The sequence below is a fragment of the Balaenoptera ricei genome, chromosome 9 (genome assembly GCF_028023285.1).
Source record: "Balaenoptera ricei isolate mBalRic1 chromosome 9, mBalRic1.hap2, whole genome shotgun sequence".
In the NCBI taxonomy this organism is placed as follows: Eukaryota; Metazoa; Chordata; class Mammalia; order Artiodactyla; family Balaenopteridae; genus Balaenoptera; species Balaenoptera ricei.
In genome coordinates this window covers 73,639,878-73,657,422 of record NC_082647.1, presented here as the reverse complement: position 1 = coordinate 73,657,422, position 17,545 = coordinate 73,639,878, and the positions used below count along the sequence as shown (strand labels likewise).

The window sequence follows — 17,545 nt, the reverse complement described above, 5'->3', positions numbered from 1 at the left end:
TCTGAATATAATCCCAATTTAATTTTTTGCCTTTGAGAGTTATGATATTTTGTACTATCAAAATTATAATTGTATGTGTTAGTATTTGTAAGTATTTTCCATTTTGGTCTGTGACTTTGCTGCTATGTTTAGAAAATCCTTCCCACTTCTCTAAAATCATATAAATCTTTTACTTTATCATCTCCTACCCCATTTTTTTTTTTATACATTTAACTGTTCAAACTGCTTTGTAGGCATTTGGTGTATGATGTTAGGGAAGATTAACAAATTGTCCCAATTACATTTATTGAATAAATAGTTCTGATCTTTTCCCCATGAATTTGAAAGGTCATCTATATTATATACCAAATTCTTATATATCTTTGTGGTCCCTTATCTGTCTTGCTGCATCATTGCTTGCTTTCTAATCATTTTGTTCCCCTGTATGGAAAGTTCCCTGCGAAGGTAAATTTTTCTTACCTATTATTTTTAATCAAATTTTGTTGGTGCTTCCCACAAGCATATTACTTATTTCAGATAATCCTTAGAGTATTTTGATGTGTATATTTTAAAATCTATTCATGTGTATAATACTCAGTTAAAACCACTTATATTATTAGTTCTGACTTGAGATAGCAACATTTAAAAGAAAAATCAAATGAAAACAAGCTTAACCATTTTCAGTTTTCTTTGCTAATCTGAAAGTCCTTATTAATGAGTTTATTATTTTACTTATATGGTTTAATTCCAGCAAAAGTATGCACAAATGGCCCTAAACGTTTGTCTCCAAATTAAACAATTTATCCCTTTCTGATAACCAAAATGTGTAATAGTGTGGAACGGGTAGATGATTTCACGCAGCTGCTTTTGCAAAGCAATTATGTCACCAATGTGCTTATTTACAAGCAATTACATACCACTGATAGCTTCATCCCGTTGTGTTCTTCTGACATTTCTGGTAGAATGAGGAGGCAGCTATTTTACCTGACACAGTTTGAGAAGTACAAAGAATATCTCTACGGAAAAAACATCTCCCTGTCTGATGCCTTCCCTTTTTATGTGTGTTATATTCCCTTCCTGTAGCAGAGCCCATTGATTTCTAATTACTTAGTATGAATGAATGTACAGTACAGCCATACCAGTGAATGTACCATACCACTTTTCTCCTGAGAAAATAGGAAGAGATAAGAAGACAGTGAAAGTAGACAGGAGGAACAAAACTCTAAATTCATCTACTTCATCATTTTGCCTGGCGGTAAAACAGATTCAAGTTTTGCTTAAATTCCACAATCACCTATATCAACTTTGCACAAAACTTTCTTTAGAGTTTGCATTTTTATCCCTTACTATTCTAGAATGAGGTATTTTCCTTTTCAGCTTTTGATGGGAATGTAAAATTTTCAAGCTTCCCTGGAGAAAGTGTCATGAGTGAACTATAAACTAAAAACTAGGAGTTCTCTTATCTTTGGATATGAAATAATTGTTATTCTTTTCCTTTTCAGTTTCTTCTGTGTGGCATATGTGGAATATTGTGCGCCAAAAAAAAATCTGGACTTGTCGTAAGTTTTTGCCTTGTTTGTATTGTGCATTGAAGTGTTTGAAATGTAAGAACTCGAAAAGGGAAATGATGACTAGCCAACTTTCATATCCTGAATGTTACTCATTTAGGATAAAAAGAAGACTGACAAATAAATCCTGGCTTTTTTCTTTTCAAAGAAAACCATCAAGATTATTATAGACTATGGCAAAAGAAAAAGAAGGAGCTTTGATATACTCTTTAAATACATGAATCTGCAACCCTTAATGACTGCTGTGGATGGCAGTCTCCACTTTTCATTTATAGATTCCCAGACACTCACAGGAATCCTTCATTGAGCTGAAGAAGACAGAGCTTGAGTTCATGGGAAATTTAACTGTTTAGATATGGAACTGGGCCTAAAGATTACTAGCCTTGACTGTGAAGTTAATTTTGCAAAGCAGCAAAACAGCTGTGTTGTTATAGTTGTAGTTAATTCCCAAAGTTTTTTTATTTAATTTTATTTTATGACTGTGAATGCAAATGTAAGCGTTCTCAGAAGTTTTATGGTACTGCTGTGGGTTTGGGGGGTTGTGGAATACACTCCCAGTTCACTCTGATATTGGCTGGAGGAGGATTTCTGCGTGCTGCAGTGTGGATTCCCTACTGCCTTTCATGACATTTTTTGAGAGTTAGAAAGTAGGAAAAAGCATGTTTATTTTATTGAGGACAATAGGAAATATCACAGACCTTTATAAGTTGGCAAAATTAATATTGTACATGGACCCTAGAAAGTGGTCTTTGAGACTGAAAAAAGGAGAAGGGGACCAGGATACCAGGGAAGGGGAAGTATTGCAGTCATTTGTTCAACTCCTTTTTCTAATCACAATTTTCTTTGTGAGAATACCTATTGTGACAAAAAGGATGAAGCCCCCATTGCTTTAGATATGTGAGATGTAATTTTTAAAAATTACATTAAGGGAAACCTTTGGATAAAAATTTTTTTGGAGGCTTGTAATTTGCATTTGTAATTCTCCCATCACTCTTTACTATGGTTTGCTTTCTTTCTACACTTTTCCTCTATCAAGACTCTTCATGGCTATATAGTAACAATTTCTTGGAACATGGATGAAAGAAAAGGAAAGGAATAAAGGAGAGAAGGAACAAAAGAAGGAAGGAAGGAAAGAAAGGGGGAGGGAGGGGAAGTAATGAAAAGGGAGGGAGAGGAGAGGGAGAAAGGGAGAAAGGAGGAAGGGGGAGGGTCGGGGAGGGGAGACATCTAAGTCCGTCTGGGCTGCTGTAACGAAGTACCATAGACTGGGTGGCTTACAAACAACAGAAATTTATTTCTCACAGTTCTGGAGGCTGGAAGTCCCAGATCAGGGTGCCAGCATAGTTGGGTTCTAATAAGACTCTCTTCTGGGTTGCAAATTTCTGACTGTGTTCTCTCGTGGCAAAAGAGGGAAGTGGGCTCTCTAGAATCTCTTATAAAAACAGGGACCCCATTCATGAGGGCTCCACTGTCATGACCTAATTATCTCCCAAAGGTTCTGCCTCCAAATACTATAATATTGGGGATTAGGCTTCAAAAATGAATTTTGGAGGGACACAAACATTCAGTTCATAGAAGAAGGGAAGGGAAGGGATTTTTTTAAAGGCCACTAGTGTCTTTTCTGTTTTCCTAATTTTCTTATAAGTTATAAAAAAAAAAAATTATAAGATCTAAGCTTTTTAGAAACTACCATCCACTTTATCCTCTTGTACCATCTGAGGTTCCCATAGATGACATTAACTGTCTAAGATTCTCTACCCTTTAATCAAATTGTGTGAAAATTTCTCCACTCCAAATATCTCTAAAGTTTAGAATCTCTAGTCTGGTAAGATTTAAAAATAGTATGTGGTTATAAACTTGGTGCAGATTTTAACGTTTTAATTCCTGGGTGAGAATGTTCTGTCTGCACATGTTAATGAAGTATCATGCCTTTAAGGAATTAATGGCAATTAAATCAGGAGAGATAGTGTTTTCCTGTAATAGTCTATTAAATTTGTTATTTATTTTATTAATTAACAGTAATTCATTATTTGAAGGCTAGAATGTAATATCTTTCCATATTTTCTGGGAATGAGTAAACACCAAAATATATTCCCAAGAAACAGCATGTCATTTGAATGTACTTTAAAAGGAAATATAACTGATTGATTCTATTTGAAATTGGGAGCTACAGTTTCCCACTTGGGATGATTCGTTGATTTGGTAATTGACATTCAATGCTATATTTCATCAGCCATTAGAAGATTATACTCATCCATCACTGGGTTTTCAGTTTTGGTGATAAGTACAGAAAGACAGACGCAAGCAGGAATGCTGAATTAAGTTAGAGAAACAAAACAAACTACCTGTAGTTCTTTCTGCCCATTGTTCTATTTCATACATCCATGGCCTTACCCTTTGCTGGGAACTACATGCACTTAGCCTAGATGAACTGTTGTCAAGGAGGCCTTGTCTGAAACCCCTGGTTGGGCTACATTCCCCTCCTCTGTACTCCAAGGGCTACCTTTCATCCTTCTTTCTTAATATTTGCCATAACATGTTGGAACGTTGGATCTTCTCTCACACAAGGCTGCAGTGTTCTCAAGGGGAATGACTATCAGCTGTTCTTTTTTTGTAATGACAACCGCTGCCTCACTCATGGCCTAACAGATGCTAGGTGCTCATTAAGTGTTTGCTAAATTCAACTAACTGTCAACAGAAAATAATACCTAATAAAGTAAAATTAAATGCTAAAGTAAGTTATGTAGCTGTTTGCCCTGTGGACTTATGCCAAAGGAGATCAGTCAAGTCCAGGAATGCTTTCTGAGGAAGTTAGGACTAGATTTGAGTCAGTCTTCCATCTAGGGAGCCAAGAAAGAAGCAAGATAGTTTCCAGGAAATGAAAATATCATTGAAATGGGAATGAACAAGCTATACTGAGGGACAAGGGAGGTGATTAGAGTAGAGACAGTGTTTCAAAGAAAAATGGAAATAGGGTTGGATAATTAAGTTAGTATCACACTATAAAGTATCATCAAAGCTCATGGGAGAATTTAGACTAGACACAAATACAGAATAAAATTATTAAAGCTATTGGAATATTCAATTAAATTTATTAAACATGCATAGAACATTTACCACACAAAAGGCATTGTGCCTGGTTCTGCCAGAGATCCTATGATATTTAGGTTGAATAAAAACCCCTAGCTCTATTAACAGAGACCCGGATCAAGCGAAGAGTAGGATCAAAAGCAAAGCCACATCCTGCGTTTCTCCATAACAGTCAACCAAACAGTGGTTTTGGACTATCTATTGTGTGGTGTCACAGAGTAACAAAAGATTTGTAACATAAAGCACCAGTTCATAGAGGGTCCCTAAACTATCTGTTGGGAAAATAGATACTGAAACAAGAAAATTCTTATAAATGAAAAAAAAAAAAAAAAAAGGAGTTGACTAAATTCCCTAAGCTCACACAGCTAGAGAAGTACAGAGTTTTGAAGCTCACTGGAACTAATGACAGTTCAGGGAGAAGACATTTAAATATTGGGGGTGAGGGGGTGGGAATTAACAGTGAAACCGTAATTTGAGTCAAAAAAATCTGGATTCAATTCCTAAATTTGAGTGTTAACTGATCATCATTCATTTTCCAAATGTATATCACCTCTCAGAGGATAGCTTGGTGGGTTAATTGAAATGCATAGCAGCATGCAATAGATATTAGATATTATTTAAATCTGAATCTACCTAGAAGATAAATTTTGCTTACTTCAGAGTTTTCATAAGATGTATCCCTGGCCTTTATATAGTCAACTATTAATTCCTGAAACACTGTGGTCTACGCCCTCTCCATTGAGTCAGAGTGCAGAGAATCTTGGTGAAAAGAGAGGCCCTGTCCTCTAAGAAGCACCAAAAGCACCTTCTCTTTATTGTAACTCAGCCATCCTTGACGTGCAGCAGGACGGTGCCGTGTGTTCCAGTCAGCTTTAACTCCCCCTCTCTTTTTCGTATCAGATGATCCTCTTTTCTGCCTGCTGCATCTGTGGACTCATTGGGGGCATCTTGAATTTTCAGTTCCTTCGGGCGGTGACAAAGAAGACCTCTTCCCTCTATCCCCTGCATCTCGCGTCCATGTCTCTTGCGTGCATTGGGATCGGGGGCTGCACCCTCTCTTCCTGGCTCACTTGTCGACTAGCCAGCTATGAACAGAGGAGGATGTTCTCCGAGAGGGAGCACTCTCTGCATCACTCTCATGAAATGGCTGAGAAAGTGAGTTTGTCCCTCTACCTCTCATTGCTGTCACTCGATGAAGACTGCAGCCAAATCTAGGTGAATCAACTTGCAGCTTTAGATGAGAATTCGAGGAATTGGATTTTATAAAAATGTGGCCTTATTGGACTAAGAATAGGAATTTTAAATTATTTTTTCCCTGTAATTCTGGACACACCTATTTTTGACATAATTTTCTCTATCTATACAAAAACACAGCTCCTAAAATAGAACTAATAAAATATTGAATGTCTTATGAATATGGATTTCTTACGTATTGTATTGAGGAAAAACATAAACTAAAAACACTCTCAACTCAATAATGTCAGTTTTAGAAATCCGATGGATTCTCCTTTCTAGCTCACCCCTTGTGCTTGTAAGTAGATGCATTTGATTATGTAAATTAGATTTTCACGCATAAAGGGGCCTTTTAATAAGGCAACAAAAAGCCCTGCCTATCCGTGCAGATATTACAACACACATAAAGCTTCATTTAATTCTCATCTAAGCTTCAGGCATATTTGGGTAGCTTTGCCTGTGTTTTAAATAATGTTCCTTGCATAATTGTTTCATGATACCCATTCAAACAAGAAGTTACATTTATTGCATCAAAGGACAAATGATATAGGGAGCTGTCTGTGTTTCTTCTACATTTTGTCTGTATTTCTTAATTCAGCTCCTGCTACTGGATCTGTTAAGGAAAAGATAAAACATTTGTAAAATAAACTCACTAAGATAATGGCCACATCACATTTTACTTGATATCATGGAAATAAAATTGCATAACAACAGAATAGAAGGAAGAGTAGCAAGAGTTACAACTGCATACTTCTTTATAATGTGATTTTGAGAAAAAATATTCTGTAGTTTATGTGTTTCCCTTTCATATACAATCTGTACACTCAAATAAGGAGAGTAGATGCTCTTAAATTGTTCCAAGAAAGCAATTTTAAACAGATCTACATGTATCCTTCAAAAAAGAATTAATAGTACAAACAGCAGGACTGGTAATTTAAAGAAATGGATTGTTAAAAGTAGGTTATCATTATATATTTGGATAATGGCTCTTTTGTGCTCTATTTTTGTACTAGTGTGATTTAGGTTTCTGTGTATATGCTTGTGCAATATTTATTGTATGATTGTTATATTTATATTAGAGATTGAGGGCTATTGAAATAACCGACTTGCCCAGCTGCCCGGTGGTGCCCCCGACACCAGAGTTACCTACAAGGTACGCTGATTTCTAGGGAGTTACCATGTTGTAATGTCACTGCAGGAAGCACTGCCTCTTCTAGGAAGCCATGATGTCAGCAGATCAGTCTGGACTGATGCTGTGATATTGTTCCTCAAAGTATTGCTTTTGTGAGAACTACTTTGAGGACCTGACATAAACCAACATGGCAAAGTCTTGCAGCTTGAAAGTTGGTTGAGTATTTAAAATATTCAGCCTGCCTGTAAGCATCCAAACACATTTCTGCTTGGATGATTTGTGACTCCTTTATTCGCTGCTACATCATGATTCTGACTCGATATCATTCACAGACCAGAGTTCTGTTTTTAATAATACATGTGTCTGATAAAGGCAAACTTTGTATCGCTCTCATGCTAAAGCTGCGTGAGTAGATAACTTAAGTTTGACACTAATACAGTAAAAATTCTGTATAAAAGCTTTCTTCTTGTAAACCTATCTGATATGATACATTTCAAATTTATTTCCCATATTTTATATTTCTGAAAATAAATAGTCACCATTCTTGCTTTGGTTAAAAAATAGAATAAGAAATACAGGGAGTCACACAGATATTATGGCCCAATTGCAGAAAGTATATCCATTTGCAAACAGTCACATTTGGTCCTCCCCAAATTTAAAGTATAATCTTTTGCTAAATTGGACATGCCTATCTGCAAATAAACTGAAGATACTTGCCCACTTAAAAACTAATTTTCACTGTTTTTTTTCCTACCAGTGATTTTTCTGTGTCCATATTAGGGTGACTTTAGTTAAGAAGATTCTTTCTTTTTGTAAGGTTTTTAAAAACTGGATTTTTTTCTTAATCCCACAATAAAAGTTTATACCTTAATTTTTTATGATTATTTTTAAGCTACTTTTCGAATGCAAAGTTATTTTAGGAGAAGAAAAGGCATCTATGAATCTTACTTCTATAAATTCCTTGGAAAATTGTTTTTGTCCTACTAGAAGGAATAGAAATAGATGGATGAGTAAATTTTATTAAAGATCATTTTGGAGAGATCATTTCTATTTTTCTTGCCACCAGTAGTGAGTTTTTAAATGAACGTCAAATCAGGTATCTTATCAATAAACTTACCCTCAGCCCAATAACCCCAATGTATTATCAGACCTACTTTCACAGTATACGTCTAGCAGAGACAGCCTCTCAGTTATAGTGAACCATTGCCAGACAGTAGAGGCAGGCTATTGGCGCCCAAAGAACTTCTCCACTTTTTGTCAGAGCTTTTACCCTAAACTGGTTTGAGTTTTTAGGCCTTAGGCAATTCCTCAGCACCTTATTAGGGTAGGTATAGTGGATACCCACATACAAGACTACCCTTATGGCCTGGAAGGGGCCAGGCACTTTGCATGGAGAGATGGGTCTTGATGTGAGAAGAGGAAGATTCTTCCTTGCATATTGTCTTCTTCCTCAGCATTTTCTTGACTGTAGCTCTACCCCGTCTTCTAAAAGACACCAAAGTTTTCAAAAGCCAAGTTCCAAAATCAGACCAATTCCTACGTTCCAGCCCCTCACTGATTCTCCTAAGCAACTTTCAAAACCACCAAATCCAAGAAGTAAGCATCTATATTTTACTCCATCTCCTATATTGAGTTTTCAAAGAGAAGATACTAAAAATGAGGCATGTGATATCTTTTCATTTTTGAAATAAAGATTTGGAAGAATTTCTAAAGTTTACAGAAGCAAACACATTACTTTTTACTTTTAATTCACCCAAACAGAAATTAGATATACCTGATAGGCTTAAGATCATTGAGAAAATAATTTATTTCAATTGGAGTCCTCTTTACAGCTCTTTTGCAAATAGGCTTGTTCAAGTGTGGAAAGATGTTTTCATCTATTTTTAGATAGTTTTGCCTAAATATTATTTATAATATGGTGCACTAACCATTATAAATGTGAATGGGCCTCACATGTCCTCATTACCTTTTATTGTGTAGGGAAGAGTTTAACGTTTAACAAAACATATGACTCCAAAGCATCTGAATTTTTCTTAAATTAACATATTTTCTAAAATTGCAAGTGAAACTTTTTATGTAAGTTCATTCTTGATATCGAAATTTCTGTTGCCTTCCCATGTAGTTTTCCTTATTAACTACTTAGTAATTGATCTCTTAAAAAACATGTTAAGAGCTTTATTTTAATTTTTTTTTTAATTTTTATTTTTAAAATTTATTTTGTGTGTGTGTGTTTTTTTTTTTAACATCTTTATTGGAGTATAATTGCTTTACAATGGTGTGTTAGTTTCAGCTTTTACAGTTTGTTTTTTACTGTATGAGTGAAGTGTCGTGAAAAGCAATCTGTCCTACTATGAATTACTAGTGATCATCAGTTACAGATAGGCAATCCCCTGGTGGACATTTTTCAGTTCTTCACAAAAAGCCCACACATTTTTCTATAGAGCAAAGGTAACCCCTAGAATCTGTTGGCATTTTGTTGACATGCTCAACAGAGGAACTTTACATTGAAAAAACTTGAGTATTTAACCATCTTCTTTCTAGGTGAGGTCTTTCCAAAACAGAGTTGAGGGCTGAGAGGGGAAACTAAGGGGGCTGAGGAGAGATTGAACTGTTGCTGTGGGTAGAAGACTTCGGTCTAACAGACTGTCACTTCAGCGTTTCATGGGTTCCAAGATGCCATGAAATTTCATTTCCTCAATTTCAGCAACAACACTAATCCTTGTCCTCCCCCAAAAGTCAGCAAGTTTTTCAATGGCTTGAAATTTCTGTTTTGTAAACCCATTAATCAAATTAATGTCTTACCCTGAAAGTGAATTTTAATTAATTCATGTTATTTTCCTAACAGGAAATGACAGACAACATGAGCAATGGAGGACCACAGCTGATATTCAATGGAAGAGTATAATCAATATTTTAAAGAACTGAACATTTTTAAAGATTTTCATGAGGCAAAGAAATACCAAAGGACTAGGAGATAAGTTAAAACAGTTCTTGAATTTGCTGTTATCTCTCCTGAGTACTTACTAAAATTATTCTTCCTCTATTTTGCCTCACTTTACTTCTTCAGCTTTTTTTTTTATTGGTGAAAAACTTTCCAGAAATGTTCTAGTACAGTAGTTTCAACCAACTTTCCAGATTGTTCTAAAAAAGACTTTTCAGGAAAAAAAAAAAAGGAATAGATAAAATAGAAAGATTCACATTCTACACAAACACTATTTGACTAGCATGAGTGTTAGATTTGTAATGACATATTTCATATAAGTAATTAAAAAGTGCAAATATCAAGAAATAACAATAATTTATTGATGTCTTTGTTCTGAAAGACAATGGCTTCAAAGAATGCCACAATTTAAAACCTCAGCAATGCCTTGTTATAAAAACATTGTAATTATTTTCAATTTGTGAATGAACTATATTTCATAATTTATTTGTAAATTACCAAAAAACCTAAAACATAAAAAAGAGGTTTTTTAAGAGAGACAATATTAATCCGTATGATATTTTTGCATTTTTCCACAGAGCGAAAAGTTATAAATGAATATGTTTTGATTATACTGTGTAGATTGATGGGCATGTTTATGAATGAGCCTAAGAATAAAATAAAGTATGTGTGTGTGTGTGTGTGTGTATGTGTGTGTATATATACTGTAAATATAGAAAAATATATATGGGACATACTTATAGCATTCATGAATGTAAATAAGTAGTAGAAAGGAAATTGTGGTGTTGTGGGGATATTGTCAAGATTCTATTCCCACAGAAATGGGAAAGTAATTGTTCAAGGCTTTTCTATGCCCACAAAGTCACATTTAATTTCTACTATATTTTTTCAGTTTTATTTCTTTATTATGTATGCTGTGTGTAAATATCATTGTGGCTGATATTATGGAGTTAAGTGATCTGAATAGTGTAGTATCAAGATAGATTGCTTAATTATCTGGCCATTTTACTATTATTATGATATTTATGTAAAAACAATTATTAATATTGATTTATAAGCATAACAACTTTAATTCAAATACTTTCACATTTATAAATATAGACAAAATGACTTGCAATTATTCATGTTATTTGTATTTCAAACACTTTACAGCCCAATTAAATTATATAAAAGGACAGATGATGTACGCCCAAAAGATGCAGGTACAATTAGCTTTGTTAGAATTTAATTTAGGTTTTTTTGTTTTGTTTTACAATTCACATGGAAAAATACAGACCATTTTTTAAGAATGCCTATATCCAAAGAACCTGAAAGAATTCTCTGTAGAAGGAAATTAAAAGATAGGCTTATATTTACACAGCTAAATTCAACCCTCTCTTCCATAACGGAATGTTAAAATAGTAACCTATGACACTACATATAGGTGAGAAAATAGCTTTTTGAAAGTCTTTGAAAATATTTATGAGAATATAACTTGTGGCAACAGATAAAGAAAGTATATATTTTAAAATATATAACTCTCATTGTATTGTACACTTTTATTATTCCCCAAAGCTAATCAGTTTTCAAGTCATTTTTTATGAGTTACTTACTGAATGATAGGTAAATTAACACTTTTAATATCCAGTATGAGAACATGTTATAATTTAGAAGCAAAATATAGGTTTTAGTTGTGCTAACAAAATAAAAATAATGCCAGTTAATGGAAATCTGAAGGTCTTTTAGATTTATAACAACTTGATCATCACCTACCCTATTTAAATCAGCTTATAAAAAATCTGTTTGTATATGTTCAAAAGAAATGACGGGACTGTGGTTGTCTGGTGTAGTTTTTTAAGTCTCCCAACTCGTATGAATAACTTCACTAGCCAGCAGATTTACGGAAGTGGCCCACAAATGCAGCCTCAAATAATGAATCAACTTCATTTCTGTTTATTTGATGCCATAAATAGGCATGATCTTTGTCACTGAAAATCTATACTATATAATGCAGGTATTTTGTGTGTATATGGTTCTACTGATTTTATGCAAGGATGTAGTTTTGTACTGAAAGAATAACCACTGACTCTAATTTTAGGTGGCATTTCTTTGTAGACATGTTTGTACAATACAGAGTTATAATACATCAGTAAGATGTTTTAATTCCTTTTGAAATGAAATATGAAATCACCCATTAAAGGACAAAAGTAGGCATATCACTGCTTAGACATAGAGTTAAGAAGAGATGCCATCATCACAGTTATTCCAGTAGTCTACAGTGTATTTAACCAAGTATAGATATATCTTTAATGTAATTATTTTAACTTAGTAGTTTCAGGACTCAGTTATTTAGAGTGATTTATTTGGGATGTGTAGTGATTCTTTTTGAGATAAGTAGGGGAAGTTAGGAAGACATTGTTCAAGTACTTAAAAATTTAATTTTCATAAAACATTGAACTATGAACTAGAATATTTTAAGTGACCACATTACAGTTTTAGCATGAGCCCACACTTGGGAAAAAGTAATGTGATACTAAATTAGAAAAAAATATGTGAAACTAATGTGGTGGTGTGCTGTAGAGACTAGCTACAGAAAGGTGCAGTAATTATAAGCATAAAACAATAAAAGCGGACTCTGCCTGAAAAATTTTCAACATATGTGTGTGTGTCTCTACACATACATATATATAATATGAGTTGCTTAGAAGTGGGACATAGTATGATGACTCTATTGATATGTCTATATAATAAATGGTGTGTTTTGAAACTACATATGGTGTGAGCTTTCTTTCCATCACGATACAAAAAATAATTTCCCCGATAACTTGATGAACAGATGTGCAGTTCTGAGATTGGCAGGGGACAGGGTGCTGTGAGTGAGGAGAGGACATGGGAGTAAGAAAGGGCATTTAGTCTTTCCTGTTTGAGCAAATGGGAAAGATTAAAGTACGCTCTAATGTAGACAGGAAGTGGTTGAAGATACAGGATAAAATGAGCATGATAAAAGAAGGTGAGATCCCTAAAGAGGCAGGAGGAAATAGGATAGAGCTCATAGGAGATAGAATTAACTAGAGATAGGAGATCTCACAAATGAAATCTTTACCTGAACTATTTAGAGAACTCTGCTGACCTATTTGGATTTGTCAGATTGGTGGCTACTGGCATTTAGGGTGGACAGTAATTCATTGTGCAGACTGTACTATGCATTTCAGGCCATTAAGCATCTCTGGCCCCCACCCACTAAATGCCAGGAGGACATTTCAGTTGTGACAATAAAAACTATCCAACAAATTTGCACCTATATCTTTGGTAGGGAAGTTTTGCCCCCTAATTTAGAACCACTGAGGAAAACCCTTGAACATGAGCCAGAGCAACCAATGTTAGGGCTACCCACAAGTGTAGATGTGAATTGCTCAGGGTCATAAATTCACTGTTCTTAGGTCTACTATATTATCTGATACAGTAGGCACAATCCTATCCACATGTGATTATTTAAATTTAAATATAAATTAATTAAAGCAAAATCAAATATTCAGTTTCTCAGTTGAGCTAGTCACGGTCCAAGTGCTGAACAGCCACATATGGACAACAGTTATAGAATATTTTGCATCATCTCAGAAAGTCCTATTGGACAATGCTAGTCAAAAGCACATCGAAGAGAATGGTTCCTCACCCTCAGTACTTATAAAACTTCTTCCACAGTCAGCCAATTATCATTATAACAGAATGTGTGAAAAGAGTTGGTAAACACTCCATGGAATTTGAAGTTGGTGAACCAGTTAAATCCAAGGACTGAACGAAACTAGCAAAACTACAGTGTAGGTCAAACACGTAGTAAAGTTAAGTTGCTTTAGAAATTTCATGTTTAAAAACAAAATCTGTTCATGCAAAGATTCCACTAAATTATTAAATATTTTATGTTTGACAGATAAAATGAGATGTATAACTCCTATTTTCGAAGACATTTATTCAGCTTTTCACCATGTGTCAATGGAAAATTCTGCATTTCTTGGGCTTGAGAAGGTGAGAACAGTATGCTGCCCTCTACTTTTTTCATTGACTTAGCTTGAAAGTGGCATGTTTAGAACTACATTTTCAGATTATTTAGCAAATACATTTCAGAAACTTACAGAGAGCATCTTAAGTACCATTTGGTTAGAACACCGTTTCCAAATAAAGTTTCAGAACTTGGCATCACTTCACTCTTTTCTCCCTTAAATCATTTTTCTGGAAACATATGTAATATTTCTTACTCAAAGTATATGACAGCCAAGAAATGCAATTATTCCAAGTCCATAAATCACACGTCATCAGTTACTCACAGCAGAGGAAACCAATTCAGAAATTGCTGGAATGTGGATGCCGAGTAAAGTTATACAAAAGGATTTTTTAAAACTCTTTTTGTCAGGAAAATTATCTACTGAATACAAAATCTTTTACTAGGAATGTATTTCCCAAGAAATATATTGTGAAAAGTCAAATTCTAGATCTAAAATAATTTATTTCACTATTTTAACAGTTCAGTATCATCTACATCAATTAACTATAGGCAGAACTAGGGGCACCTTCACTTTCCTTCACATCAGCTAAAGACTACTGATTTCAAAGCTTTTCCTGCTTTAACATCCAAAGGCTGTACTTCTTTAGCCACACGAGGCTTCGCAAGCCTTACCCCCAAAGCCAAAATGTACTGTGTTACTGAAAATTGCTAGAGAGACTCTAGGAGCTTCACAGAAAAACCTAAAATCTTGTCAAATTTGCATTGTCTTTTATTGACTACAGTGATCGCTCCTTGTTATTAATCAATCAAGATATTGGTCCTCACCTACTCACTAAGGCAGGGGACCTCAAACATCATTCCATAACATCTGGGGCTGAGGCTAGAAGAAATCCCTTGGGCCCTCCAAGCTTACTGCCCAGGCAAGAAAGCCACAGCCCTTTGCGGGTGGCTATACAAGCCAACACTGTCCTTCACTCTGTCCCTTACTGTGAATCAGCAAGGAAAGAGGTAACACTCAACCTTTTTCACATAAATGGACTTGAAGGGCCCTATGCTGCTAGATGTCCATTGCCCCATTGCTATCCCGAAAGTCTTTCAAGATTTGGACATATCTGTCTTTTCTGTCTTCTAAGTGTATTAATACTTTTACATCAATATCTAAGCAAAATACAATAAAGGCTCTGTGTCCTTTATAATAAAACAAATTGTGGGAAAGAATATCAAGTTTTCAAGTCATGATAGAGAGGCAATATCAGCCTATTGCCATCTGTCAGCAAAACCTATGGTGGTGCAGCAGGTAAAAGACAACCATTTGTTAAGTGCTATTATAATGTACATTGTCTATAAATGTGACTATTCCTCTATCATATGAATAGCATTTATGTTATTTGAAATAAAGAAAAGGTGGCAAGACATCAGTATTTCACCCAAAAGGTGAGGTCATTTCTGGCTGTAACCGTGACTCTTAAAGTCATTCAACCAAATCATGCAACTTATATACACTTAGGTCTAAAACCCAAACCACAACTCCACTGCATATGAAGCACTGCCCTTGACTTGTTCTGCTTCTTCTGATTTCAGATCCAAAATCTGCTCTGTGGTGCTACCTTGATTTTGGTTTCTGGCCCCTGAACTTGAACCTGAAACTTTCTCTCTCTGGTTGACAGTCTTTGACTGCCATAGCCACGTGCTTCACTCTAAGCCAACAGGACTTCACCAACATTAGTTACCTGGCAAACAGGCATGTGCTGAAATTGAAAACAGGAATTCAAAGGAAGGATCTCAGGTGACTAAAGGGAAAGCTTGAGCTCTCTATACCTTTAATGTAAAAAGACTGAAAAATCTAGGGGGTCATTGGAGACAGCCAGGGAGCTGTAAGTAAGAAACCAAGGCAAGATCATTTTTCCTTTTTTTCTTTCTTTTTTTAAGTTGGGGTATAGTTGCTTTACAATGTTGTGTTAGTTTCTGCTGTACAACAGAGTGAATCAGCTGCAGGTATACGTATATCCCCTCCCTCTTGGACCTCCCTCCCACCCCACCCCCATCCCATCCATCGAGGTCACCACAGACACCAAGCTGAGCTCCCTGCGCTATACAGCAGGTTCCCACCAGCTATCTGTTTTACACATGGCAGTGCACAATACATCAGTCCCAATCTCCCAATTCATCCCATCCCCCATCCACCCCCCGCCCCGTGTCCACATGTCCGTTCTCTGCGTCTCTATTCCTGCCCTGCAAATAGGTTCATCTGTACTATTTTTCTAGATTCCACATATATGCGTTAATATACAATATTTATTTTTCTCTTTCTGACTTCCTTCACTCTGTATGACAGACTCTAGGTCCATCCACATCTCTACAAATGACCCAATTTCATTCTTTTTATGGCTGAGTAAGATTCCACTGTACATATGTACCACACCTTCTCTATCCATTCATCTGTCGATGGATATTTAGGTTGCTTCCATGTCCTGGCTATTGTAAATAGTGCTGCGATGAACATTGGGGTACATGTGTCTTTGGGCTTCATAAGGGGATTGGACCAGTAAGCTATAAAGAAAACTAATTTTATAATGAACAAAATTCTGCTTTTATATGTTAGATCTGTTCATTTCTTGTAGTATCTGTCTTTTTCTTCTTTTAAATCTCTAGTTTAGCCTACTCACCTGCACCAAAAAACATCAGATGAAGAGGTTTTATTCAAGCAGAGATAACACTGTCAGTAAGTATCATTCTAAAGCCGATATGGTGCATGACAGCAGGAATCACACCAAGAAATGTCATGGGAAAGTGAGACACAAGGGGATAGAGTTGCTTTCATTTAGTCATTGGTCCTCCTCACCCAGAAATACCCATTTCAGTGTGAATTTCGGAGTTCCAGAGTTTTATTTGACTGACAAATGTGCCTTTTATGTAGTGTCTTCCCTTGTAAATTCTGCACACTGTTGCATTCTTTCACAAGTGAGAAAGTCCATTTTGCCACTGGATAAAGATAAATTCATTATTGCAATCATTTCCGAAGCATAAAAGTATTAAGAGCATCTTGTAGCCATAAGAGGAAGTGGAGAATATGATCCATTAGTATGCATCTGTGTAATTACTTGAGAGTAAATTCTAGGTCAAAATGCACCATGTCTAAACTCCATGTTTATCTGCTTTCCACTCTCAAACTTTCCATACCATGTTCTTTGGAATATATTTAATGTCAAAGATCTGCGAGTTCACACCTACATGAACTCTGCAGCCAGCAAGTGGTTTATTAAACTACAGCTTTAAAATAATATTCAAAAAATAGAAAAGGAAACAGTTTTCTCTTTTTGTTCTGAAGTGAGCTAAAGACAGATGGAAGTAGATGAGAATTTCCATAGACACCCTTGCAAGCACCATGTTTAATTTTATTGGCCAGATTCCTCGGATTTGAAAACCTTGAAAGAGGGGCGTTGAAACTCTGTTGCAGAGACATCTAGTTGAGAAGAATATAGGGCCTTAGGAAAAATACTGGCCCTAGTTTTCATCAAAGGACAGGAAGTTATATAAAGATAGCACCAAATCCTCAGAAAGTAACCCAACCCTTCTGATACCTTCTTAACCTCTTTCCGACCGTCACCAGTGCATACAGCTAC

General features: G+C 35.4%; 1 protein-coding gene across 3 annotated transcripts in view; it reads left to right on the top strand.

The window, feature by feature from the left end:
* The window catches only part of TMEM196 (transmembrane protein 196), a 50,538-nt gene extending 40,592 nt beyond the window's left edge, over nucleotides 1-9,946 (top strand). For 2 of the 3 annotated variants that reach the window (XM_059932848.1, XM_059932847.1), the window contains exons 2-4: nucleotides 1,482-1,538; nucleotides 5,538-5,792; nucleotides 9,848-9,946. In XM_059932848.1, the coding sequence (XP_059788831.1) occupies nucleotides 1,482-1,538; nucleotides 5,538-5,792; nucleotides 9,848-9,907 (372 nt within the window). In that variant the 3' untranslated portion in view covers nucleotides 9,908-9,946. Of the gene's footprint in view, nucleotides 1-1,481; nucleotides 1,539-5,537; nucleotides 5,793-6,949; nucleotides 7,024-9,847 lie in introns of all 3 variants that reach the window. The other variant, XM_059932846.1, reaches the window with a different exon arrangement.
* The last annotated feature ends 7,599 nt before the right edge of the window (nucleotides 9,947-17,545 follow it).